The sequence below is a fragment of the Solanum pennellii genome, chromosome 4, assembly GCF_001406875.1.
Source record: "Solanum pennellii chromosome 4, SPENNV200".
NCBI classification, from domain to species: Eukaryota; Viridiplantae; Streptophyta; class Magnoliopsida; order Solanales; family Solanaceae; genus Solanum; species Solanum pennellii.
The window spans coordinates 1,608,198-1,634,761 of record NC_028640.1 but is presented as its reverse complement, the minus strand read 5'-3'; the positions used below and the strand labels follow the sequence as shown (position 1 = coordinate 1,634,761).

At 28.0% G+C, this 26,564-nt stretch overlaps 4 protein-coding genes and 1 pseudogene across 5 annotated transcripts; 3 read left to right on the top strand and 2 right to left on the bottom strand.

Moving 5' to 3' along the window:
* Positions 1-1,877: 1,877 nt before the first annotated feature.
* Positions 1,878-3,271, bottom strand: LOC107017103 (kirola-like). The gene is made up of 2 exons (XM_015217381.2): positions 3,019-3,271; positions 1,878-2,420 (listed from the first exon to the last, which is right to left on the bottom strand). Exons 1-2 carry the CDS (start codon positions 3,203-3,205, stop codon positions 2,155-2,157), a joined length of 453 nt encoding a protein of 150 aa, XP_015072867.1. The 5' UTR covers positions 3,206-3,271; the 3' UTR covers positions 1,878-2,154.
* A 4,367-nt stretch (positions 3,272-7,638) lies between these two features.
* On the top strand, positions 7,639-8,798 carry LOC107017110 (annotated as a pseudogene). The gene is made up of 2 exons (XR_001456465.2): positions 7,639-7,897; positions 8,340-8,798. The product of XR_001456465.2 is annotated as a kirola-like (transcript).
* Positions 8,799-12,614: 3,816 nt separating this feature from the next.
* Positions 12,615-13,301, top strand: LOC107017188 (protein PELPK1-like). The gene has a single exon (XM_015217458.2). It carries the CDS (start codon positions 12,677-12,679, stop codon positions 13,043-13,045), a length of 369 nt encoding a protein of 122 aa, XP_015072944.1. The 5' UTR covers positions 12,615-12,676; the 3' UTR covers positions 13,046-13,301.
* Positions 13,302-14,020: 719 nt separating this feature from the next.
* LOC107017098 (protein C2-DOMAIN ABA-RELATED 7-like) lies at positions 14,021-16,424 on the top strand. Its single transcript, XM_015217376.2, has 3 exons — positions 14,021-14,188; positions 15,380-15,475; positions 15,929-16,424. Exons 1-3 carry the CDS (start codon positions 14,087-14,089, stop codon positions 16,232-16,234), a joined length of 504 nt encoding a protein of 167 aa, XP_015072862.1. The 5' UTR covers positions 14,021-14,086; the 3' UTR covers positions 16,235-16,424.
* A 747-nt stretch (positions 16,425-17,171) lies between these two features.
* On the bottom strand, positions 17,172-21,648 carry LOC107015921 (kirola-like). The gene is made up of 3 exons (XM_015216365.1): positions 21,371-21,648; positions 19,835-20,272; positions 17,172-17,779 (listed from the first exon to the last, which is right to left on the bottom strand). The coding sequence occupies exons 1-3, from the start codon at positions 21,555-21,557 to the stop codon at positions 17,514-17,516; spliced, it is 891 nt and encodes a 296-aa protein (XP_015071851.1). The 5' UTR covers positions 21,558-21,648; the 3' UTR covers positions 17,172-17,513.
* Between the last annotated feature and the right edge of the window lie 4,916 nt (positions 21,649-26,564).

Below are 26,564 nucleotides of genomic sequence, written 5' to 3'. Positions count from 1 at the left end.
ACCCCACAACTACTAAACACTATATCTCTTTTGTAAATTTGCTGTTGAGATTAATTTAGACATGTTTTTATTAGAATTAGAGAGGGGACTTTGTCCATACCAATGCTAATACTACTAATATTTGTCTGAAAGAATAGCAACAGAAGAGGGATTGCCTTTAATGATGCAACTACAAGATATCGAGGTTTTAGTGGCGATTGAAGCCTACAAAGTCGCCATAAAATCATTTTAGTAGCGACCTGAGCTCTGTGGCAACTGGCTAGTAACTAGTTCCATAACTAAATGTTAGTTGCATTGTTCATTTGTCGTTCAATTTATCTCTAAAAGCTTTTTCAGATATTTTTGTAAATTTAAAAGTTTTTTTTTCCACTTTTGTTAGAGGAAAAGGCTAGTCCGTGGGGCTTGAGGAATGTAGGTTGGATCAACTCGTAGGCCAAATAAAAAATAAAGTAGAATACTAAAATTAAGTTAATCACAAAAGGAATTCTAACTCAAAATCTACTTGAACCAAAGTATACAGATATTACAAGTTAATATTTCTATTTGGCTAGTTATGTTGTTACTCATTAATTATTTAGTTTTTGTACTAATATCTCTATTTGGTTCGAGCGGTGTCATGTCTTGGATGAAATAAAGGCTTGCCTTCGGAGTCAGTATGATAAGTAGGTACCACCTAAACTTAAAAGAAAGTTTTACGAAGTGGTGGTTAGAATATCAGTTTGGGGTGAAGTATTGACCAATCAAGAATTTACATGTTCAGAAAATGCATGTTGCAGAGATCATGATATTGAGGTAGATGTGGGGATAGAAAGAGTGACAAGATTAGGAATTAGATCATTCAGGAGATGGTGAGAGTGACCTCTATTGCGGATGAGATAAGTTAAGCGAATTGAGATTGTTTAAGCATGCATGTGTAGAGGAGACGCGTAAGTGAGGAGCTGCAATAGGTTGGATGTAGATGGTAAGTGGAGAGGTAGGGGTAGATCGAAAAAGTATTGTGGAGAAGTAATTAGATAGGACATGACAGAGCTCCATATTACCTAGGAAATGACTTTAAATAAGAGAGAGTGGAGATCGTGTATTAGGGTAGAAGGCTAGTAGGGATAGAGTGATTTCTTGCCTTGCAAAGGTTTAATATATGTCATACGATTAGTCGTGCCCTTGTAATTTTGGCCATATGTTGTTTACTGTATTTCGATAAATCACATAATTATTTTGTTGTGGTTATTATTTCTTTCTTGTTGACTTCACATTATATTTACCTTATATGCTTTCTTCACTATTTTCTTCTTATTTTGCTTGAGCGTGATACACTTGAGCCGAGGATCTTTTGGAAATAACTAATTCTTCATATCTACTAGATAGTAGTAAGACGTGCAAACACTTTACTAATAATACTTTCATTCGTTTCAATTTGTTTGTTAGAATGTGGGAGAATATGAGGATTAGTAATAAATGGATTAAAATCACAAAATAACACATTAGCTTGATTAATAATACTAATTTAAAATTATGGTGAATAAACTGAATCTTATGTATATAAATTAAATATAATTTTAACTATATGTAAACATTGTATTGATAGAGATTTCAAATAAACCCTTCGGCCTCACCTAGCTCCGGCCCTAGCCCTCAAGACAAAGTTTCTTTACTTTTTCTCAACGTTTAAAATTTACTTTTAAACCATAATTTTATTCCTTTCTCTTTGAATATTGTTATTAACTTGTTATTATGATCATATATATCTAACTAATAGTGATGACTTATATAAAAAAAAATAAAATTCCCTGTTTATAAAATGGAAAAAGTTGAAAGAAAAGCACATAATATTAGTTTTCAGCATAGAGAAAACAAACAAAAAAAAAACTATAATGCAATTCAAATAACAACTTTTATTTTTTATTTATCTATAAAAATTAGATGTCCACTCGTTTTATTTTTGTTACAAGACATTTCAAAGCACACCCGCTAATAACAGACTTTGAGACAACACCTTAAATCCAAGCATTTGGTATACATACATTGCCTTCTAACTTTTTAAAAATGTTGTCGTATTCATATCGATTTCTTCAAAATATACTATTTTAAAGAATCCGACATATACTCGTCGACATTTTTAAAGAGTCCAAACAATTTATTTACAATATTTATGTATCACTTGATGTGGTGATTCTCAATATCTTTGGTTAGATTTAGGAGTAATTCCATGAGTGTGTGTGGATCAGGCACATTAGCATTCTTCTTTTCATATTCCAAAATCCAAGTAACTAAGTTGTTTTCACCCTTTGTCTCAACATGAATAGTGACATAAAATGATTTGTAATTCTCCAATATATCTCCTTCAATTACCCTTTTTTTAATCATCTTCTTTTCTTCATCTATTTCTTCGACTCTCTCCTTTGCCACCACTTCTTTTCCATCTGTAAAACAAATTAAATATAGTAATTCATACTATTAATTTCAATCTTTATATGATCGAAAAAGTTGGTTTGAATTTGGACGGATTAAAAACTGGCTGCGTCAATAAATAATAAATAATAGGGGTAATATTACTATATTATTCTTTTAACTTTATTACATTTCATGTTTTAAAAAATGTCTTAGATGATAAATAATATTTAATACCATGATAAAATAGACACAATAGGTAAATTATCTCTTAATTTTCTAAATTGGACAAGTTTTGTTAGATATCTACTTTTAGTATAGGTTACAACTGTCGTTGGACGGAGGGAGTATTTGTTAATTATGTCTTGAATTTTTTCTCTTATATATTTTACGAAACTCATAATCTCTAATAATTTAAGAGATTTGTTGTCCTAATAGATTTGGAAAAAGGAATATATTTTTTCCTTATAGGAATGGAAATAACATTTTCCTTATAGGATTTATTTGTGATTGTGTGCTAGGTAACTCACGATACCTCTGATCCAATATTGGTATCATTTATATATTGAAGAATGTATGAACCAAACATTTTGTGATAAAATATTGAAATGAAATATAATAAAGATTTACCATGGATGAAGTTCCAAAAGATAATAGAGCCAACTGTGCCCCATTCACCTTCATGAACATCCACATTTTGTACATTATTAGGGGACATGGTGGAGATATGGTGTGGCCTCTGCCTATATACTTCATAAAAAACATCTCCATCACACTTGATGTTTATCTCAGAAACCAACTTTCCTTGGAGGCTCATTTTTCTTATATGACATGATATATCACAAAGTTATAATAAGAAGTGTGTGTTTCATCATTACATGAGATACTAATCCCTTTTATAGTTAGACAATGCCAATATTTCTAGGCTCTATCAACATTTTGATGATAGAGGTGGGTGGTGGGGGTGGTTAGTGATTGACAACGATGATGTGATTGACAATGATGGTGGTGGTTGTGGTGGCAAAGATGCCTAGTGATGGTAATTAGTAATAAATGGATAGCGCGATGATGAATATTATTCATATAAAATCTTTATAACTAAAACCTATTCAGAAGTACTTAAATCTTAATGAATACAAATGCACTAATAATCTAATATCTAAATCATTTCATATCAAACCTTCATTATTAGTTATGTCTCGCGTTCTTTAAGTACTTAAGTCACGCTAGGCGTAAGTTTATTTTTTAAGAGGTTGAGGGTTCAAGTCCCTCCTTCCGCTTCTGGCTTCATCGTTTTGTAGTAACAAGTGGAGTGCATAAGCCACTGTAGATATAAGGGCAAAAAATTAATAATCAACTCATAAAAGATGAAAATTAAAGATCTATCCTTTTAAAGATAAATCTATGCAATTAAATGAGAATAAAGCCATTTGCATATTTTCTATTGGATCCTCAAGTAAAGATCAGAATTATGTTCATATTTTGGTCTATTAAGAACTTGTTGATCTATTATACGGGGCCGATTATCTCATAAAAATAATTATGCAGTGATTATACTAGCTTATATAGGTTGTAAATAATATCAAAAAATACTATAGAATAACTAATATAAGAATAGTTAGGCCGGTGTTTAATAATCAAATTGTCATACGAGTACATTTTAATTTAACATAACACCAGAAACTCCTGTATTAGTAATGTATGAATTATTTTTTCTCATATGGCCAACCAAACATTCTATCTCTTTGACAAATTTTATGTTGAGATTAATTATAGACATTTTTTTTTATTAGGATTGGAGAGGGGACCTTGTGGTGAAGCAATAGCCATATAAGAGGGAATGCCTATTGTGTGAGATATCATCTAATGCTTTGACAAACTCATTAGACTTCAAATTTTCTTTGCCTATACATATAAAATTAGGTGTGTGCATGTAATTACACACAATTATTACAGAAAGAGACTCTTTGGTTATATCCAGCTAATAGCCAATACTTTTATATTTAGCACCCTACCCAAAACTACTTATTTTTATAAAGAAAATGATGTCTACACCTCCCCCCCCCCCCCCAATACACACACACAACTTAACACTATATCTCTTTTGTAAATTTGCTGTTGAGATAAATTATAGACATGTTTGTATTAGGATTAGAGAGGGGACCTTGTCCATGCCAATGCTAATACTATATATCCTATTACTACTAATAATCTTTGTGATGAAGCAATAGCCATAGAAGAGGGATTGCCTACTGTGTGAGATATCAAATAATGCCTTTGACAATAGAGACTCATTCATTAATGATGCAACTACAAGAAATTGGGCTTTTAGTGGCGACTAAAGCCTACAAAGTCGACAGAAAATCATTTTTGTAGCGACCTGAGCTCCGTGGCAACCGGCATGTAGCTAGTAGGTACCACCTAAACTTAAAAGTAAGTTCTAGAGAGTGTGGTTATTCTATCCTTGTTGTATGGGGTGGAGTGTTGGTCAGTCGAGAATTTACATGTTCAAAAAATACATGTTGCAAAGATCAGGATGTTGAGGTAGATGTGTGGGCATACAAGGAGTTACAAGATTAGGAATGAGGTCATTTAGGAGAAGGTGAGAGTGACCTCTATAGCAGACAAGACGAGGTAAACGATATTGAGATGTCTTAGGCATGTGTAGAGGAGATGCACTAGTGAAGAGGTGCGATAGGTTAGATGTAGTGTGTACATGTAGAGTTAGGGGTAGACCGAAAAAGTATTGAGGAAAAGTAATTAGATAGGACATGATGGAGCTCGATCTTACCTAGGATATGAGTACTTTAAATAGGAAAGACTGGAAATTGTGTATTAGGGTAGAAGGCTAGTAGCGATAGAGTGATGTCTTGCCTTGCAAAGGTTGTGTATTGTTATAGAGGAAATGATCAAAATAGTCCTTCTTCTTAGGGTTAAGGCTCAAAGTGATCCTTGAATTTTCACATAGAGCAGTAATAGTCCCCCATGTTTGCAATATTGGTGCACTTTTGATTCTCATCCAAAATTTTATCTATTTTTTAGAATTGATTTTATCCATAACCTATGTATGGGATGTGCAATCGCCATTTTATATATTTAGTAGAAATAACAACTCCATATGAAAGTATGGAGAAGAAAAATACTTTGTTTTGTTTAGTAAAAATCATATTGCAGGTAAAGTCGAGAGGTTCATCACGATAATTTCACGTGCAATAGTATAATTTTTTCTTTTTCTGCAAAGTCATATGTTAAGACGTTCTTAGTTTAGCTGCAGTAATATTTCTAATGAACAAAACAAAGTGTTTTTCTTATGACCTTCTCTCAGATAGAATTATTATTTCTACTAAATATATAAAAAGACGATCAGACATTTCTTATATAAAATTCTGGGCAAAATTAACGTTAATAAATAGGCAAACTTTTAGAGGAGGACCAAAAGTGCATCAATATTGCAAACATGAGGGACTATTAGTGCTCTATGTGAAAACTCAAGGATCACTTTAAGCCTTAACCCAAAGAAAAAGGACTATTTTGAGCCTTTCCTCTGTGTTATAAGATTAGTCGTGCCCTTGTAATTCTTACCATATGTTATTTATTGTATTTCAATTATCATACTTTTGCCTAAAAGCTATCAAATCAAAGGACTATTTTGAGCCTTTCCTCCCCCGTCCCCTACTCCTTTTCTTCTTCTTCTTTTTCAACCTCAGCCCTCATCCACCCCCAAGCCCCCACCCTCCTCCGCCCCTACTCCTTTTCTCTTTTTCTTCTTTAACGTACACATTATCACTATAAAATCACCAAATAAAAAATTGGAAATTTTTTTTTGCAAGAAAATATATCGTTCACCATTTTTATAAACTTAATTCTTATACATCTATTACTTGAGTTTATGTATAAAAATATTTTTTCCAATTTGAAGTTTTTTTTATATCTCCTTTTATCAAATCAAAATAAATAAAACCTTAAAATATGTGCAAGAACTAATTATAATCTATCACATTTTGTGATTGAGGAAATTTTTGAGTGTGAACTATGATGAAAATGAAAATGGTGATTTTTATTTTTGGGATGAAAATGGTAGAAGGTGGGAACAACGAAGATGAAGTGGGAAGGGGTGAAAATGTGAAATGAGTACGGCGAGAGAAAAAATATGTATTTTTTGAATATTTAATTTATAATGTGTCATTAAAAATGACGTGATATTTCATGTGTAAAATGAGTGTACTACATGCATACCCATAAGAAAGGGGTATAAAATATTGGTTTGAATGAGTTTAAGGAACGAGTTAACAAAGTCAAATACACGAGCCTCTCGAGTCATTTCAACATGGACCCCAACATTGAATATTTTGATGTTTCATATAGGATACAACTCACAAGAGAATAAAAGAAGAGTAAAGCTTATAATTTCCTCGTGCTATTCTATGTTTTATATTACAATATAAAATATATATTACAAGTTAGGAGTAACCCTATGAATTTGAGATGTTTAATTAAATCAAACTGAAAAACCGTAATATCAAATTGAAAAGTCAAATCAAATCAACAAAGAATTCAACTAACCGTGGTTTGGTTTGATTCGTTTTTATATATGTGTAATTCATGGGTTTTCTTCTTCTTTTTGGATTAGGAAGAAATCTTTATAAGTACGGAATCTTCTAACCTAGTAAAAAAGAATCAATTTTCTATACGATACTTGTCCATCCAAATACTGAGAGAGGTCGAAGGTATCAGCTCACGCTTCTTCAAGAGATAATTTTAACAAGAATAACTAATCTAGACACGTAAAAGATAAGAACCAGTGGGGGCACTTGGAAAAGTCAGGTTGAGTTGATTGAGTGTCTTCATTCAAGCGAAGGTACATGAGAAGAAGAACGAAACGAAGTGAGAGGCCTAGGTCAGATAATAAGAATGTTGAGTCGATCGGACTCTACGATCGAAAAAATCTAACAAAAAAATCAAGATTTGATCTGAAAAGAAGCTAAGACTGATACCACAATTGATCACCATCACTAAAGAAAGAAAATTAAAATACGGTCACATAAAAATAAATATATACCTCATTATTTATAATTGTATTGTCATCATATTTCAATTATCACGGTAAAATATCATAATAAATTTATAACTAAACTAAAACCTATTTATACAAAATTTAATTAACACCGCCACTATGTGATATAGACATGTGGTGAATAATATTTTTCATTGATTAGCTTCTTAATTACATTAATTAAAATCTATATAAGAGGTACAACTTTTATACATTTTTCTTACCACTTGCCTATCGCAACTCATTGCTATTACTAGGAAAAATAAAATATGGGCGTAAAAGGTAAGTTGATTGTTTCACTGGAAGTGAAGTGTGGAGGACATTCGATTCATGATATTTTCCGTACTAATACCCAACATCTACCCAACATAAGCCCTAGTAGAGTCAAGCATTTTGAGATTCATGAAGGTGAAAAAGGGAAAATTGGTTCGGTTGCTAGCTGGAAATATTACGAAGGTAACACACATTTCTCTCCTCTCTTTCTCACAATATTTATTGCATCGATTTTCTACATTTAGGTGTATTTCATATTTCGAAAGTAATTCTCCTATCCATGAAATCTTTTCCAAGAAAAAGTTAGTTAATGGTATTGATTACTCCCTCGGTCTATTTTAAATTGTCATGTTTTTTTTTTTGAGTCAAACGATAAGAATTTTGAATAATATTTGATGTATTTTTAATTGGAAAATTACTTCAGCCATCATTCTAATCTTCATGAGAATTAATAGATCATTTTTATTAAAATGAAACTAATAAAAGAGGGAAAATAGAATAAGGAAATTGAAATTTGAATTTGGAGTAACATCTATTGCAAAAAAAAAAGAAAAAAGGAAAATAAAATAAAGAATTTGAAATTTGAATTTGGAGTAACATCTATTTTTTTTTCTTTGATGAATAGATGGAAAAGAAATGTTTGTTAAGACTGTGATTGAAGCCATCGATCCTCAGACGAACTCAATCACTTGGAATGTGATTGAAGGAAATTTGTTAGATTTGTATAATTCCTTCACCGTTATTACATCATCTGAACATGAATGGATTACATATACACTTGTGTACGAGAAGAAAACTGAAGATACCCCTTGCTCTCATGCATTATTGTGTTGGTGTGATCAAGGATACAGAGAGTCACCTTCTCAAGAATTAGAAAATCTATGATGTTCAATGGTCCTTTACATAAGTATATCTATGTGTTTGTTCTTGTGTGATGAGTATTTGAAAATATTGGCTAGCCCTAGCTAGCATGTAATAAATAATATCATGTTTGGAGTGTATATATATATATATATGCGCCACCTCTATATAATGTCATGTTTGAAGAATATATATATATATCTATGTGTTTGTTCTTGTGTGATGAGTATTTGAAAATATTGGCTAGTCCTAGCTAGCGTGTAAAATAAATGAGTTCGGAGTCTAAACGGTATAAAATGTTAAAAAAAATTCAAAACGGTATATGAATATTTATTTTAACCTAAAGGGTAAAATCGCTGGAAGGGCAACGATTTCGCTTGCCGGAAAAAGTAAAATCGCTGCCTTAGTAGCGATTTCCAAAACAAATTTTTATTAATGATTTTTTAATAAATCGCTGCCTAATCAGCAAATTCTTTAATTTTTTAAATTATTTATTTTTTTTTAAAAAAAACAAACTAAGAGCAAATCGTTGCAAGGGCCGCGATTTGTCTCCAAATTGTTTTTTTATTTTTTCCAATCAATTTTTTTAATTTTTTTTTACAATTTTTAAAATTTAATTTTAAATTTTTTAAAGAAATTTTAATTTTAAAATTTTCTACTACTTATTCCAAAATATTTTTTTAAAATGATTTTTTAAAATAAGTATCAATCAAAATTTTTCTAAAAAATTATTTTAAAAAAATATTAAAAAAAAATTGTAGACAAATCACTGCACTTTCAGCGATTTGCTCCTAATTTTTTTCTTTTTTTTTTAATTTCAAATAAAAAAATTAAGGAAATCGCTCCTTAGGGAGCGATTTATTAAAAAAACATTAAAAAAATATATTTTAGAAGCAGCAATTTTACTTTTTCCGTCAAGCGAAATCGCTGTCCTTCCAGCGATTTTTCCTTTTTGGTTAAAATAAATATTCATATACCATTTTGAAATTTTTATTAACATTTCATACCCTTTAGGCTCCGGACTCTAAAATAAATAATATATCATGTTAGAGGAATATTTTTTTATATATATACACCACTTCTATATAATGTCAATGTTTGAAGAATATATATATATATATATATATATATAGCGCTAATACGCATCAATAGATAAGTATAATGCACAAACGTATTGTGTGTCGTGTTCTTTTATTTCAAAGTGAAAGGTTTATTTAAAATTTGAAGTTTACAAGTTTTTTCTGCGACTCAAAGGTAGTAGTAACAACTCAAGTTATCGCACAATAATGATGTGTATTATAAACATGGAGAACACAAAATACAATTGAGAAATAAAAATATCAACCGAGTAACAACTGACGATTCTTAAAACGAAACTGATAATGTTAATTGAGGGGAAGACCAATCAAGAGATAGATAGAAGGGGATGATAAGCTTTAATTAAGAACAGAGGAAAGAGGAATCAAACTCTTTTTCTTAAGAATTTGCATAATTCCTAAATCACATATCACTATCATTTTTTATGGAACTGTTTTCATACACACTACTCAGTCTGAATTTCAAATTAATCTGATCTCATGAGTACTTGTTCTCAACCCAATACCTTTCGTTAGTCCAATAACTATCTGTATGACCTTGATATCATACTTGAATGAACTTAGTTCATAACACTAGTGTAGGACAATAACTAGGTACATAACATGAGGATTTGCCAAATTTACTATCAGGCATAATACATAAATGTCTCCTTTAATTTGGTCTCATTTTACATTTATGTCCTTCAACTTTGGATATACACAAGTAGACACTTAAACTTGAGTAAACTTGAACAAGTAGACACATGAGTCCTACGTGACACAATAAATATAGGACAAAAATGACATGTAGCTAGGATGCCATGTAGGACATATGTGTCTATTTGTTCAACTTTATACAAGTTTAAGAGTCTCCTCGCTCACACACAAAACTGAAGAGGATAAATGTGATTTGAAGCCAAATTTAAAAATATATTTGTGTTATGTCTTACTATTTTTGCACATAAGCTAGTTATAATGCTATGTCATTTTATTCAACAGAACCTTTGTCTAATTTTAGATTACCTATGTAGGGAGACTTTTCTTATGTGTTGACCTTGTAGCAATATCTACATAAAATATGTTACACAAGGAAATTTATTGACAGATTAAATTAGGAGGATATTGTTGAGAAGATGAACTAACACAATTAATTTTACTACTAAAGCCTAATTTTCTAATTTTAATTTTCCACAACACATCTATATAATTTGAAGTGAAACATGAAGCATTTATCACCTTTCAATAATGGATTATAATCACTACAACTCATCTTTTTACTTTGTTATTAATTGTGCCTTTTTTTTTAACAAACAACTACATAAATCTAGCAGATGCGTGCCATCTTCTTGAAATAATTTTGCTCGAGTTTTTTAAGCCTGAATTGCCACATTTACAAAGAATGCTAACTGTTTCTAAAAAATATATTCAATAATACTTAATTATTATCATTGATTAATTATCATTAAAGACTTTTTTGTTGTTGTAACATGGTACTCGCATGACTCGGCTGCATAAATTAGCATATCATCTGAATAAATTTAGAGAGAAATATTGTCAATCAAATCAACTTTTTTATGTTAGCTTAAATTTATCTTATGTTACAAATTTCCCAATCATTTGGTTCAAGACCGGAACTGCACACCACTTTATAAAAAAGAAATGGAGTATTAAAATTCAAAGTACATATATTGATACTTAGTGTTGAATTGATTATATATTTTAAGGAAAATTAAAATTAGATTATATATTTTAATTATCTAAATCAATGTAAAATTAAAGAATAAATATTCAATATTATGTCATTTTTAGTGTTGAATTGATTTTCTTTTTGCATAAGTATTAATTTGATTTTGATTTAAGTTTTATTATAATCATCAACATCTATGAACTATAATCTTTATTGGACCATTCTGAATTGTAAGTTTTAAACTTGAAATAATATTTTAAAAGATAAAACTATGGAATACCACAAGAAATATTTTAAAATAATGTCAAAATAAATATTTTTATGTATAAAATAAATTTTAAAACAACATATATAATGTCAGGTTGGTTTGGTCTCGGGTTGTTTTTTTAGTTAAAATCAAATCAACCTGAATATAGTCGGATTTTTTTCAATACCAAACCAAGTCAAACCAAACCACTAGTCGAATTTTTTTACGGGTTAACTCGATTTGCGATTTGATTTGATTTTCGGTTCGATTTTGTAAACTCCTACGTGACAGAATGGAACGGGTTAAAAATGTAAAAAATGTTATGCGGGGTGGTGCGAGGCGTATTAAAAATATAGCAGGTTAGGCTCAACCTGCACCGCCCCCACAAATGTTTGAAAGGACATTATTATATGACTACCATAACTCATATAATAGTTTCGCTAACGCAATAGGCATGGTCCAATATAGATATTAGGCAAAGGAAACTAAGCAAGTAGATATAAATTGGAGAAAGAAAATTAAATTATTGAAATATTTACTTTAATTTAGCCAATAAAGTCAAATAATGAGTATTTGAAAATATTGGCTAGTACTAGCTAGCGTGTAAAATAAATAATCTTATATTTGAAGAATACATATATATATATATATTATATACATTAACCTTTACATAATGTTAAAATTTGAAGTTTACGAATTTCTTTGTCCGGCCTCAAGGTAGTATACGACAATAACTAGGTACATAACATGAATATTGTCATTAGTTATCTTTACTATTATTGTACATAATCTAGTTATGGTATGTCATTTTATTCAATTTAATCTTTGTCTAATTTTAAAGGAAAGTAAGTTCTCTATTTAGATTACCTACTTGAAGACTTTTTATTATGTGTTGAATAGGAATATTTACATAAAATATGTTATATAAGTAAATTTATTGTTGAGAAGATGAACTAACACACAATTTTTCCTACCAAAGCCTAATTCTCCAATTTTTAAATTCTATATAACTTGTTTGAAGTGAAACATAAAGCATAATCAATCAAAGCATAAATTACTAGTCTTGAAGCATTTATCACCTTTCAACAAATATGGCTTATTACTACAACCCATCTTTCTTCTTGTTATTGTTTGTCACTTTGTTTTTAACGAGTGATTATGTAATTCAAGCAGACGCTCGTCATCTTCTTGAAATAACTCTGCCTGAGCTTCCTAAGCCTGAATTGTCAAATTTACCTGAAATTCCAACTTTGCCTAAGTCCGAGTTCCCTGTAATTCCAAAACCTGAGCTACCAACTCTACCAAAGCCCGAATTGCCAAAAATCTCAAAGCCCGAGTTACCAACATTGCCAAAGCCCGAACTTCCAGCATTGCCAAAACTCGAGATACCTGTTATTCCTAAGCCTGAATTACCAACTTTGCCAAAGCTAGAAATCCCTCAAGTACCTAAAAAGCCTTGAGCGCGAGGCGTATAAAATCATATTTGCTTCGTTGAAGCAACATTGTTAAATTTTTAACACTAAGATGTAATGTGACCATATAATACATATGTGTATGCTTTTTTATATATTGCGCTAGAATATTTTGAAGCTTCCCTTTTGGAAGATATATATTTATGTGATTTTTCTATATATCATCAGTTATTTGTGTTTCTTCGGCGTTACATGTATTTTTAAACTAATATTTTGTGTCTATGGTGATCTTACTTTAATTTTATTTTGTGGTTCATAATAATAACCTAATATTACTGGTGATCAGTGTGATATTTGATAGTATATTGGGGAACAAGGTCAGTAAATGTATTATTTACTGATAATTATATTAAATATCTAAATAATGAATAATGCTTGAATCGTGTTGGATACTATTCTATTGGTGAATTGAATTTTATTTAAATCAGTTCATATTTAATTTTAATTTAATTAAATATTTAATTAAAGGCAATAGCATAGATAAACCTATTTCTTTAACAATGATCGATATAAATAATTTATTTATAATAATTCGATGGCATGTTTCATTTTTTTTCATTTAATAAAAGATGTGAACTTTGGAATAAAGCTAACCTAGCCAAGGACATTATTCAGAATAACTCTAGAAAGTTATTAGATTCTCTATGAACACACTATTACAAAATAATTAGGAATTAATTATGAATAAAATTTAATAATTAAATAACAAAAATTCATATCATTTTCATTTAGTTATAAAGTAGTGATCGATTATAAATTTTTTTAAAAAAAAGTTAATTCAGCTAAAACTATTAATAAAAAAAATTAAAGTAGAAAGTGAGAGATTCTTTTAAAGGTGAATAATTTGACCTATGGTATAAATTCTCATTTTCCTTTTTCTTTTTGAAATTCTAATTAAATGCTAGAATTATTCTGAAGTGATAAAAAGAATAAATCAATAAATGAAAGTCATTTTCTAAGGCCATATTGATATATTGTTTTGGCACATAAACCAATTAAGTTGAAAAATTTTCAATTTTTTTTTTAAAGATGTTGGGACTTGTTAAAATTAGGGTACACAAAGGCATCAATTTACCACTCAAGGATATATTTCATAGTGATCCTTATGTTGTTGTTACCATGGGTGATCAGGTACATGTTTTGTGCATATTTTATGAGTTTAATCATATTGAATGATTGAATATATCGTCTTTTAGAGGCATATCTGAAATAGATTTTTTGATAATATAACTGATCGAGCTTTTATATTTTTATATGAAGAATGTTACTATCATTAGTTATGATTATTGATCATTTAAGACTTTTATCATTTTAGAAAATCTCGCTTTTATATCTTAGAACTTGTTACAAAACCAACAATTTGGTCTTAGACTATGTGTTTTTATGTTTAAAGAAGTTTCTAAAAAGTTCGCTTATATACTCTCTTTGTCTAATTAATTATGTCGCTCTTTTTTTTTAAGTCCATTTAAATATAATAATTTTTATATTTAGTAATAAAGTACCATGCATCTTACTTTAATGAAATTATTTATAGACATATAAATATTTATTACCATAAGTTCTTTTAAAAAATCTTTTTTTTAACATTCCATTGTCTAGTAAAATTTACAATATTATAAGAGGAAGTCGATCATTAAATTGATTAACCTGAGATGAGAATCTATCATGTTTGTGTAATTTTATTAGTGATTCTTTCATTTTAATTTGTTTCTCTTTTATATATATATAAAATTAAAAATTATATAAAAAGTATTATAAATTATAATAATTGACAAACTTAAATATTTAAAAAACAATATAAAAAGTTCGACTAAGTTTTGAAATTAATCTATAGGTATCAATATAAAATGGGACAAAAGAAGTAATATATACTATTTAATTTGAAAATCACTTAAAAAGTATTGTAAATCTCAATGATTAACAATATTTGATTGACTTTTGAAATTCTTTATGTTATACATATATTAGGACAAAGGGGAATAACATATATTATTTAAAATTATGTAAAAGTACTATAAATCACGATAATTAACAACTTAAATATTTAAAAATCATATTAAAATTTAATTGATTCTCTAAATTCTATTTATATCACATAAATTAAGACCAAAAAAAAAACAGATATTGAACTCATGCTAACAGGACACATATGTCCAACTATATTCACAAAAACTGGAATGAAGTATATTATCAAAAAACTATCTCGTTCTAAATCCAAAATTCATAAACTTTAAATCATAAATACCTCTTTTTGTGTTTCATTATGTCAAAATCTAAAGAATATTTGTTATTTTGTACTGATGTTTTGTAATTGACTTATAGAAAGTGAAGACTAGTTGTAAGAAGAACAACTGCAACCCTGTCTGGGATGATGAATTGACACTTGCACTCAAATATCCAAATGTTCAAATTGGTTTGGTGAGTACTCTCTCTTAATATTATTCTTCAATGAAACTAATTAAGCTTATTGTAGCTAAATATTTTTATGTGAATAGACAGGCGTAATACATAAACATGATCCTCAATTTGACTTCGAAGGATAACTACGCCTTCAAACATTGAATCTACACAAGTAGGCATTAAACTTGTATAAAATTGAACAAGTAGGACGCCACGTAGGACACAAAATTTTCAGTGTGACATGTAGGACTAATGTGTGTATATTTGTTCAATTTTATGAAAGTTTAAGTGTCTACTTGTGCACATTCAAAGTTAAAAGCCGTAATTGTTAGCTGATGTCATGTTTATGTATTACGTACGTCAATGTCTTATTTATTGTAGTGAAGGTAAAATTTAATTAGTCAACCAACAGAGCTACTAATATTTCTCGATATATATAATTATTTAATATGATGATTATGATATTTTCAGACTGTGTATGACAAAGATACATTTAGTAAAGATGACAAAATAGGTGAAGCAAAGATAGACATCAAACCATATCTCAAAGCATTGGAAATGAGTTATCATCAAGACCTTCCAAATGGTGTCAAAGTTGACAAAGTTCAGCCAAATAGAGACAATTGCTTAGCTAAGGAAAGTTGCATCATATGGGAAAATGGCAAATTGATCCAAGACATGACACTTATGTTGCAAAATGTGGAGTGTGGTGAAGTAAAATTGCAAATTGAGGTGATTCCTAAAATATTATCTGAGGATGCATTCTATATTGCATAATCTATAATTTTTATTAGTAAATTTTATAATAATGTATAAGTGTTATAGAATGAGCCTTGTATTAGGTCATTCTAATTGATAAATGTGTAAAACACTAGTTTGGTATTTGCCACATGCTATATGTAATATAATGGCCATACTATTTTTACTATTTTTTGTTGTAATAAATTAAAATCATTGTGTTCGATTATCTAATCAACTAATAGTATTATGGTTGAAGAGAAAGTAATAATACTCAATAAAAGTGTATCAAATCAAAAATAAATATAATATCTTTTTATTATAGACGTTTTATTCTGACTCTATTTGCGAAAGGGCAAGCCTACAAAATAAACATTATGATTTAAAGAGCTTTACTTGAACACAAAAAACTTTTTTAAAAAAATGACATGAAATTTTAATAATTTCTTAAAAATATCTATGTATTTTAATTTTTCTTTCCCCCTTATTTTGAAGTCCATTAGTATAAAATGGCTGGTACTATGTAAGCATATAATATATATAAAATATAATGTTATAAAAGAATAATGCCTGACATATTGCTATATAATGTATATAACTGACATTGTATATAAAATATGGTTGAGAAATATTTGCTTATTACTTTCCAGAAACAAAGTAAAAAAACACAATTCCCAAAAACCAATCTTTTAATTTTTTAGAAAAATATTATTTCTTTGAAGGATATGGCAAGTTGATAAGATTCTTTCGTTTTTAATTAGCGATGATAAATATTAAGATCTGAATAAGTAAATAAGGAAAGTCTTAACTGTAAGAGCCATTTTCTTTTGTACGCAATATGAATTCAGATATTGAAGTTCTAATATAGATAGTATATATAATGTAATCTCATAAGTGGAATCAAGATATATAATATATTCACAAATCTTACACTTATCCTAATCTTATGAAAATAAATATTATTTCTAATCAACTATTTGCTCAACTAAAGTATATAAAAATCAACTATAGAAAAAAATACAATAGCAATATTAAAAAATACAAGCTGTTTTTCAATCTCAAACAAAATATATATATTAGAAATTACAGTCACTCATTTTGCCCTATTTTATTTTATTCTTGGTACATATAGTTTACATTTCAAAGCACACTCATTAATAACACCACACATTATTAAAAGACTTGAGACACCATATCTCAGTTCCAAGCATTCACCACATATTGCTCGTACTTTTTAAAAATATCGTCACACATAGAATAATATTACAATTATCGATATATTTTTTAAAAGTCCGAGCAACATATATGAATTTATATATCAATTGAGATGGTGAGTCTCAATATCTTTTGTGACATTGAGGCAGAATTCCATTAAAGTGTGTGGATCTGGCACATTACAATTCTTCTTTTCATATTCCAAGATCCAAGTAACTAAGTTATCTTCACCTTTTGTTTCAACATGAACAGTGAGATAAAATGAATTATAAGCCTCCAATATATCTCCTCCAATCACTTTAAATTTAACCAACTTCTTTTCTTCATCTATTTCTTCAATTACTTCCTTTGCCACCTTCTCTTTCCCATCTACAAACAAAGATATATAGTAAGAATTTAGTATTACTAATTCCCTTTATCAAATGAGAGTATTGAATTGAATCTGAACGAGTTAAAATGGTTCAAATTAATAAACATATTGAAAGAGTTGGTTTTGGTTCTTGTGGAATCAAACTAAATGGAAGATGAATTAATATGAATATTTGGTAGGAAGATAATTAGTACAAAATACAAGTCAAAGATTGTATCTTGGTAGGTAAAAGTTAGGCAAACCATAAAATGGTTTGCTATCTTAACCTTGACAATTTTGACACATAGCGATGTCATGGATGACATCAATAGGATGAATTTATTCCTATAAATAGGTAGCTCTTAATTCATTTTCAAATCATCCTTTCACTTGCCTTCTCACCTTCTAAGGCATTGTGTTCTCTCTCTTGTAGTATTTCACTTATATTCTTTGTATAGTGAAATAAATATTGGTGCAGTTGTTCTTTGGTGGACGTAGGATCATTTTGATCCGAACCACGTTAAATATTGTTGTTCTTCCTTGTTCTTTAGTTTCACGTTTCCGCTAACACATATAAAAGCGTAAATCATAGAAAATTTGATGGGATTAATGGATCGAACATGTCAATTTAAGTTAAATAACCTGTCACAATTTAGCTAGCATTTGACCATTTGTTTGGTCATAGTATTTGGGAAATATATTTTACTTTTTTAGAAAAATATGATTTATATCCATCAGTTTTAAAAACTATCAGAACTAACCACAGGTTTGTATTACAAGTCAATTAGATCTTCGTTGCAACAAATAACAAGTAGTGCCATGACACTAGAGTAATGTGGTAGTTTGAAGTGAGTGCGACAAGCATCATTCCATACATCATGAAGTAGGCAAAACATATTACTTTGTTACCCTGAGTCGATTGTTCATCATTTTCATCAACAACCATATCATCACTTTCATATTTATTAAAGAATATATCATCACTACTTTCGTGTTCACGTAAAAAATTATGTAATACGACGCAAACAACTATCATAGAGAGTGTTTTATAAAAGATAAAAGTTTGGTGTAAAATTTTAATTTTCAAAAGATCCAAATAATGAAATTTGACCTAAATACTGAAAAAATTAATATTTGAAAGTTTGAAATATTCGTTAAATATTTGTCAAATAATAACTAATTGTAAGAATAAACACTATTAGCCAAATAATGACAAAATCTCTTTTTATTTGTTTATTATTTTGTTATCACGTCTATATCTAACCAGCTGTGGCAATCCATTATGTCCAATCCAAAATCAGCACTTTTTATTTGTTTATTATTTAGTTACCTAATCAAACCAACCAAAGTTTTACTCTTCATTTAATTATCAGATTTATATATATCTAACCAATCAAATCCAAAAAAAAAAAAAATTATTTTTATATATGTGATTATAAATTTTGACATGTCTAAGCTTTCATAAGATTAGACTATGACCTATTGTTTAATTAAGACAAAAACATGTACTGAGTATTGGAACATTATAAAAACTTTACTTCCATATCTCCAATTATTGAATAGTATATTTTTATAAACAATTTAACTTTCAATTTTTTTAGTTCATCATGATATATAAAATTTATCGCAAATCACAAACTTAAAAAGTTATCTTTTTTTCCCTAAATTTTATATTCAGCTAAACGATTTCACATAAATTGAAACAAAACAAAAAAAATATAGTATGATAAACTTAAAATGCATATCATGGATTTCGAACTCAAAACTTCGTGAAACGGAGGAAACAGAAACATTTTTCTTTAATGGACCATACGCATCACGAATAAAGATCAACTGAGTCAGTAAGTATATATCGAACATCGAATGACACAGAATAAAGAGTAGCTAGGATATAGTACGATAAACTTAAAATGCATATTATGGATTTCGAACTCAAAACTTCATGAAACGGAGGAAACAGAAACATTTTCTCTTTAATGGACCATACGCATCACGAATCTAGATCAACTGAGTCAGTAAGTATATATCAAACATCGAATGACAAAGAATAAAGAATAGGTAGGATATAGGCTTACCATGAGTGAAGTTCCAAAAGATAACAGAACCAACAGTGCCCCATTCACCTTCATGAATATCCACATTTTGTATATAACTTGGTGACATACTAGAAATATGATGTGGTCTATACCTAAATATCTCATGAAACACATCTCCATCTGACTTGATATTTATCTCAGAAACTAACTTTCCTGTTAGGTGATGAGTTTCAATATCTTTTGTAACATCAAGACAAAATTTCATCAATGTGTGAGGATCTTCAATATCTTCATTCAACTTCTCATATTCCAAAATCCAAGTAACTAAATTGTCTTCACCCTTTGTTTCAACATGAACAGTGAGGTAAAATGATTTGTAATAATCCAATATATCTCCTCCAATCACCTTGAATTTAACAAGCTTCTTTTCTTCATCTATTTCTTCAATTATTTCCTTTGCAACCTTTTCTTTCCCATCTATAATATAAAAAATACACAAAAGCTTTAGTTAGCAATTTTTTAAAATAGTGTATATAACAAATTATATACTTATTGAGACTTTAAATTATGAATTATTTACACAAATCTTTAATGTGTAAAAAGTACTCTATTTAATTGAATTAAGTATTGTTTTATCCAAAATCAATATAGTTCAAATTAAGTGTCTCTAAATCAAGAAAACATTGTTACCTCCATTTAAATTTATTTGTGTTCTCTTTTTTTGGTCTGTTTTAAAATGATGTTTTCTTTTATTTCTTTAATTTTAATTTTTCACATGACATATTTAAAATTACAAAATTAAAAGATATTTGATTAATATTTTACGTATCTTTAGTTTGACACCGTAAAATTTTAGAAAAAATCATACACCTTTTAAACTCTGAATCAAATCAAACCACATAAACATATTAAAATAAAAAAAAATAATTATTTTCGTAAACTCAACCCTTTTCACTGATCTAAAAGCCCATGGAGAGATAAAAGAGTACTTTGAGGAATAATAAGGTTAATTTATTCAAATAATCCTTGTGATCACATGGGGATGCAGCGATGTGGCATCCGATTCATCTGAATCGAGTATTTTCAATATAAATTTTAAATCTACGTATAAATATTTACTAAATTTGAAATAAATATTATAGATCTGAAATAATAACTTAAAAAATATAATACATTGAAGGCTAAAAAGCTAATCATTTGAATATATATTTAAATTCTAAATCCATGCATCTTTATTTATGATCACCACTCATTAATTATTTTTTTTTTTATAATAAATGTGTTGAAAACCTTAAACCATACTTATTTTAGACCATATACTTAATGACTTTTATTCAAATTATCCTTATTCCTATTTGTTAAATGAATATAATTCAATTTCAAAAATTAGCTATCTTCGATATTAAAAATCTAAAAAGTATTTATAAATAAATGATTACGAACTTAAGTTATAAGAATATTATGTTATGTTAACTCAAGATCGTTATAGAATTTTACAAATTTTAAAATCTGAATCCACTTTTTATCGATATAACAAAGAAGTTGTAGTGGTATAATAAAGTGGTGGTGGCTTACCATGGGTAAAATTCCAAAAAATGACAGATCCAACAGTACCCCATTCACCTTCATGAATATCCACATTTTGTACTTTATCATTACTCATAGTTGAAATATGATGTGGTCTATGCCTAAAAATCTCATGAAATACATCTCCATCACACTTTATATTTATCTCTGAAACCAACTTCCCTTCAAGACTCATTTTCTTCACTCTCTCTCAAATATTATCTTACAAAAATGATGTGTGTGTGGTTCATTATTAACATGAATCTCTATGTCCTTTTATAGTTGGGCAATATGTCTACACCATAAAAAAAATATTATATGTATATTTTTCTTCTTATAATATAAATATAACAACAATTGAAAATCTTAACGGTAGTTGATTATCTAAACTTTTTTGTAAGTGTTCAGTTTTCCACTCCGTAATGTCCTCCATTTCCCTGATTTATCTTTTAAAAATAAATAATACACGCTCGACTCAGATCAGAGGCGTATCTAAGAGGGGTCACCGAGATTTTCCGAGATCATATATAGTGGTGTTACATTTTTTAAAAAAAATATTGAAATATAGATGTGTGAACCCACATTTGAAGTATCACATAATGCGATTATACCTAGGTGCACCTCTTTCTGCGAGGTAACAAATTTTTTAATTTTATTTATCTTGTTTTATTTTTCCTTCTAAAAAATTAAATAACACTTCTCTAAGTGATAATTGGTGTGTGTATATATATATTTTAAAATTTAATGATTTTCGATAATAAAAAACTAAATGTCAAGCCGATCTAATTTATATCATAGATCAGCCTTTTTTATATCCATCATCTTATCAAAATCCTAAATACGCCTCTGACTCAAATAAAGTATATCGAAATTGATTTAAAAAAAATATATTAGAAAAAAAATCTTATAAAAAATAATGAAAACCCAAAGATACAAAGTTGCGTTATATATCATTATTTTTTTAAAAATATAATTTCCTTATTTTATGCATTTGCTTTTCTCTATATATTTATAATGTATAATATATATAGTCGTCGATACAAAAACAGCTATATCTATCCTGACTTGGAAGCAATTACTTTTATATACTTCTCCTCTATTTTACAACAAATGTTATTTTTATTTTGTTTTGCAACAAATAATATTTTACATAACGAAAAAGATATCAATGATAACTTTTTAATTTGAAATTCATTTAAATAAAGAAGATTTTATTTAATAAAAAATTACTAAGTCATACACTTTATTCAAATATATTTACTATTTTATAACAAATGTTATTTTTATATTTTTATTTTGTTCTGCAATAAATAATATTTTACATAACAAAAAAGATATCAATGATACTTTTTAATTTGAAATTCATTTAAATAAAGAAGATTTTATTTAATAAAAAATTACTAAGTCATACACTTTATTCAAATATATTTATATTAAGAATAAGTTAACAAAAACACTTCCTACTTTATTTTTACGTGTGACCGTTTAACTTGGTATACTCTTAAGGAAGTAATTATTTATATACATATTTTTAAAAAAAAACTGTCTTGTTTTAATATAGAAAAAGTGATAAGTAAAATAAAATTTTATTTTTAAAATAAATAACAAATAAATATAAACTGAGGGAAAATTATATTTTACTTTCCAAAAATGAAAATAAAAAGAGTATCTATTTTGAGCTAATAAAATGGATCATGTTTTTCAGTTTTTATTGGGATTGACCCCATATAGTAGGTCATTGTCCTATTTTATTTTATTTTATTTTTATAATCTAGCTGTCTCGTGATTGCTAGTTGACCAATTGATTTGTTATTGTTAAATCGTAATTAGAATAATTATTCTAAAAGATTATTGATAACTTGATACCAAAGTTTAACAAAATATAAATAAAAAATAAATTTTGCGATTTTTAAAATAAAATACATCGAAATATCTTTAAAAAGTTGGCATTTCTTCTTTAGTCTGAATTAATAAATTTAGATACCTTACTCTCTAAATTAGCAACCTAAATCTATTTTAAATTTTTTAATATTATGATACTTTGACCTTTTTTTAATTAAAATTATGAATTTACTAATAGATCAAGTAAGTCTTTATTTATGAAGTAAGAAATAGTTTTTAGGCGGCTAAAGTATTCATCACCCTCCTGAACTTGAAGCTTTTTATTTGGTGTACGCTTAAACTATATTCTGTTTTATTTACTCCCTCAAACTTGTTTATTCCACTATTACGTACACCTTTTTGTTTGTTGCTCCTAGTATGACTACACACGTGCATTAGCTGGCAAAAATAGTGATGATGTGAATTTTCACCTAGATGAATAATAGCCACCTAGATAAATTAAAATGACAAAAAATAAATATCATATTCCAACTCCTTTTCCGGTTGCCGTCAATTTCCACCACCAACCACAATATCTCCTCTTCTCATCTCTCTTTCCGATGCAAAATCAATTCTTCACTCTAACTTCCTTTCCGCTGCAAAACAACACGGTTTCTTCCAGCTCACATAACACTCCATCTCCTCTCACCTTGCTCAATCAACTGAATCGGAATCCTTATCCATTTTCAACGATGAGAAAAAACTCTGCTACCCGAAGAACTGGCCATTGGGCTTCAATAATGGTGATGACGACGACGACGACGGTGATGTCGTCTGCGGCCGGTCAATATTAAAAAAAATAGAGATTTTACATTTTTTTTTTACTGTTGTAGCTTTATGACGTGGCAAAAAATCACTCCCTCACGCGCCTAGTAGAGTGTGATTTCAATTTCTACGCCAGGTAGACAGAAAAGGTGCACGCGTTGGATGAATAAATAAGTTCGGGGGGGGGGGTAATTCAAACAAAATAAAGTTTAAGTGTACACCGAATAAAAAGCTTCAAGTTCGGGGGGTAATGAATACTTTTACCTTTTTAGGCATATATAAGGTTATGTTGGAATAATTAAAAAAATATTACCATAATTTTTTGTTTGTATGAGTCATTTTGATAATAAAAACCAAAACATAATTTATACAATTAAATATGAAAGAATAATAATATTTAAATATCTATTAAATGTATGTAATTTAAAAATAATTATTAAAAACAGAAATATACTAAATATCTTATACATATTAATTCTCTAAATCTATTATTAGGAAACAAAAAGGGACTCTTATAAGCAAGATACATCTAAGAATGATATATAAATAAAAATGAAGGGAATAATTAATATAGACAATAAAATATATTGTTTAAATATTGAATAAATAAATTAAAATGAACACTGAATTATCGATTAAATATATATATGTCAGGATGACAGAATAATAAAATTAATTTTGCTTTTCTTCTTTATGGATTTGAAAACAAAAGTTATTTCACCAATAGGACTTGTTTTCGAGAGCAATAATGGTAATTATAATTCTGTAATTATTTTTAATAACTACGATATATAAATAAAAATAAAGAAAATAATATACTAATATAGAAAACAAAATCAATTTTTCTATAGAAGAGATATTTTATTTTTAAAATATTGGATAAAAATAAATGATTAAATATATATAGAAATACGTCAGAATGACCAATATAAAAAAGAATATTTTTGTTTTTCTTCTTTGTGGATCTGAATTATTTCACAATGGGACATGTTTTCGAGAGCAATAATGGATATTAATTATGATATATAAATTTTAAAAAAGGAAATAATTAATATAGACAATAATTTTTTTTTTAAATGAACAAAAAATAATCGATTATATATATATATATATATATATATATATATATATATGGATTCGAAAAAGTGGGACATATTTTCGAGAGCAATAATGGATATTAATTATGGTGATTACTAGGAAGATGCTTTACGTGCATAGAGGTGAGCATGATACGTATTAAAAAATTTGATTTTAAATATTTTTAATTTTTAAAATATTTAAATAATTAAGTACTATATAATATCTTTTGGTAGTTTTAAGTTTGATTTTAATTTTTTTAAATAATAAATTTATAATTATAATTTATTCGGCTTTAACTTCTTAGAAATGTTTCTATTTTTCATACTACAAGTATTAACACCTTATATATTATATATAGGAATATTCAAAATAAAGTGTAAATAATTTCCTTAGTTAATTACCTACACAAAAGTGATATATCAATTTAAATAGGGTAGTTTGATTTTAATATTTTGTTGTATAATAAATTGACAATCAAAAATTGTTTGATTTCATTTTTCTTTCCTTTTTTTTTTTTAATGAAAATTCTCATTTCAAATGAATAACAATTTTATTCGTTAATCATTCAGGAAAGATATTTCAATCAAATAGAATAATTGAAATTTCAGCATCTAAAATAATCAATTCTCTATAAATACTAATTAATTAATTTATCAGCATTTTAATAATACACATTAATTGTATATGTAATTATATACTTATATATCATATTTAATATTTTTATATTTTTTATAAGTACCAAAATATCATATCGAATATTAAAAAATGTATATTATATAAATAAATACTGTAAAAACTCACTCAAGTACTTGAAGGTTCAAACAAAATTTCGATTAGGCCCTTTGAGTTATATTATCAATAAACTATAGAATATCTAAACTTATCATGTGACCAATTATTTTATTTTTTTGGTAACTATATGTCACGACCCAAATTTTTGCAAGTCGTGATGGCACCTATGTTCCCAACCAATAGGTAAGCCAACTCAACTTATTAACCCAACTAAACCAACAAATGAGTAAAAAAAAAAAAGACCAACGCTTAGCAAGAATCTCCAACATTGAATTCCTTATAAGTACGAAATGCGGAAGATAAAATACATCACCCCAAGAATTGGTGTCTTAGTACAAGAGCTTCTAAAATTCGAAGCAAGTCTGAAACTAAATGACAAATCTAACATAAGGGATATCCTGTTTGAATACTAATAACAGAACAATTAAAAGATAGAGGGAGGTGTGGGCCACAGAACAGCCAAGCAGCTCACCACAACTCCAAGAACTTCAAGCCGGACTCAATTTGCTCCACGAGATGTGCTCCTACTCGGAATCGAATCTGCACCACAAAGAGTGCAACAAGCGTAGTATGAGTACGAAACCACGTGTACCCAGTATGTCTCATTGACCGACAACGAAGAAGTAGTGACGGGAGTTATATAAGAAAATAAATTCTTAGATTGTACAAGTATATATATATATAT

Excerpts from the sequence above, each read along its gene's own strand:
- LOC107017098 (XM_015217376.2), top strand. The coding sequence starts at position 14,087 with ATGTTGGGACTTGTTAAAATTAGGGTACACAAAGGCATCAATTTACCA. Across the intron at positions 14,189-15,379 it reads TTGTTACCATGGGTGATCAG|AAAGTGAAGACTAGTTGTAA; the intron begins GTACATGTTTTG and ends ATTGACTTATAG. Across the intron at positions 15,476-15,928 it reads CAAATGTTCAAATTGGTTTG|ACTGTGTATGACAAAGATAC; the intron begins GTGAGTACTCTC and ends TGATATTTTCAG.
- LOC107017188 (XM_015217458.2), top strand. The coding sequence starts at position 12,677 with ATGGCTTATTACTACAACCCATCTTTCTTCTTGTTATTGTTTGTCACT.
- LOC107015921 (XM_015216365.1), bottom strand. The coding sequence starts at position 21,557 with ATGAGTCTTGAAGGGAAGTTGGTTTCAGAGATAAATATAAAGTGTGAT. Across the intron at positions 20,273-21,370 it reads TTTTTGGAATTTTACCCATG|ATGGGAAAGAAAAGGTTGCA; the intron begins GTAAGCCACCAC and ends TTTATATTATAG. Across the intron at positions 17,780-19,834 it reads CTTTTGGAACTTCACTCATG|ATGGGAAAGAGAAGGTGGCA; the intron begins GTAAGCCTATAT and ends CTTTGTTTGTAG.
- LOC107017103 (XM_015217381.2), bottom strand. The coding sequence starts at position 3,205 with ATGAGCCTCCAAGGAAAGTTGGTTTCTGAGATAAACATCAAGTGTGAT. Across the intron at positions 2,421-3,018 it reads CTTTTGGAACTTCATCCATG|ATGGAAAAGAAGTGGTGGCA; the intron begins GTAAATCTTTAT and ends TTTGTTTTACAG.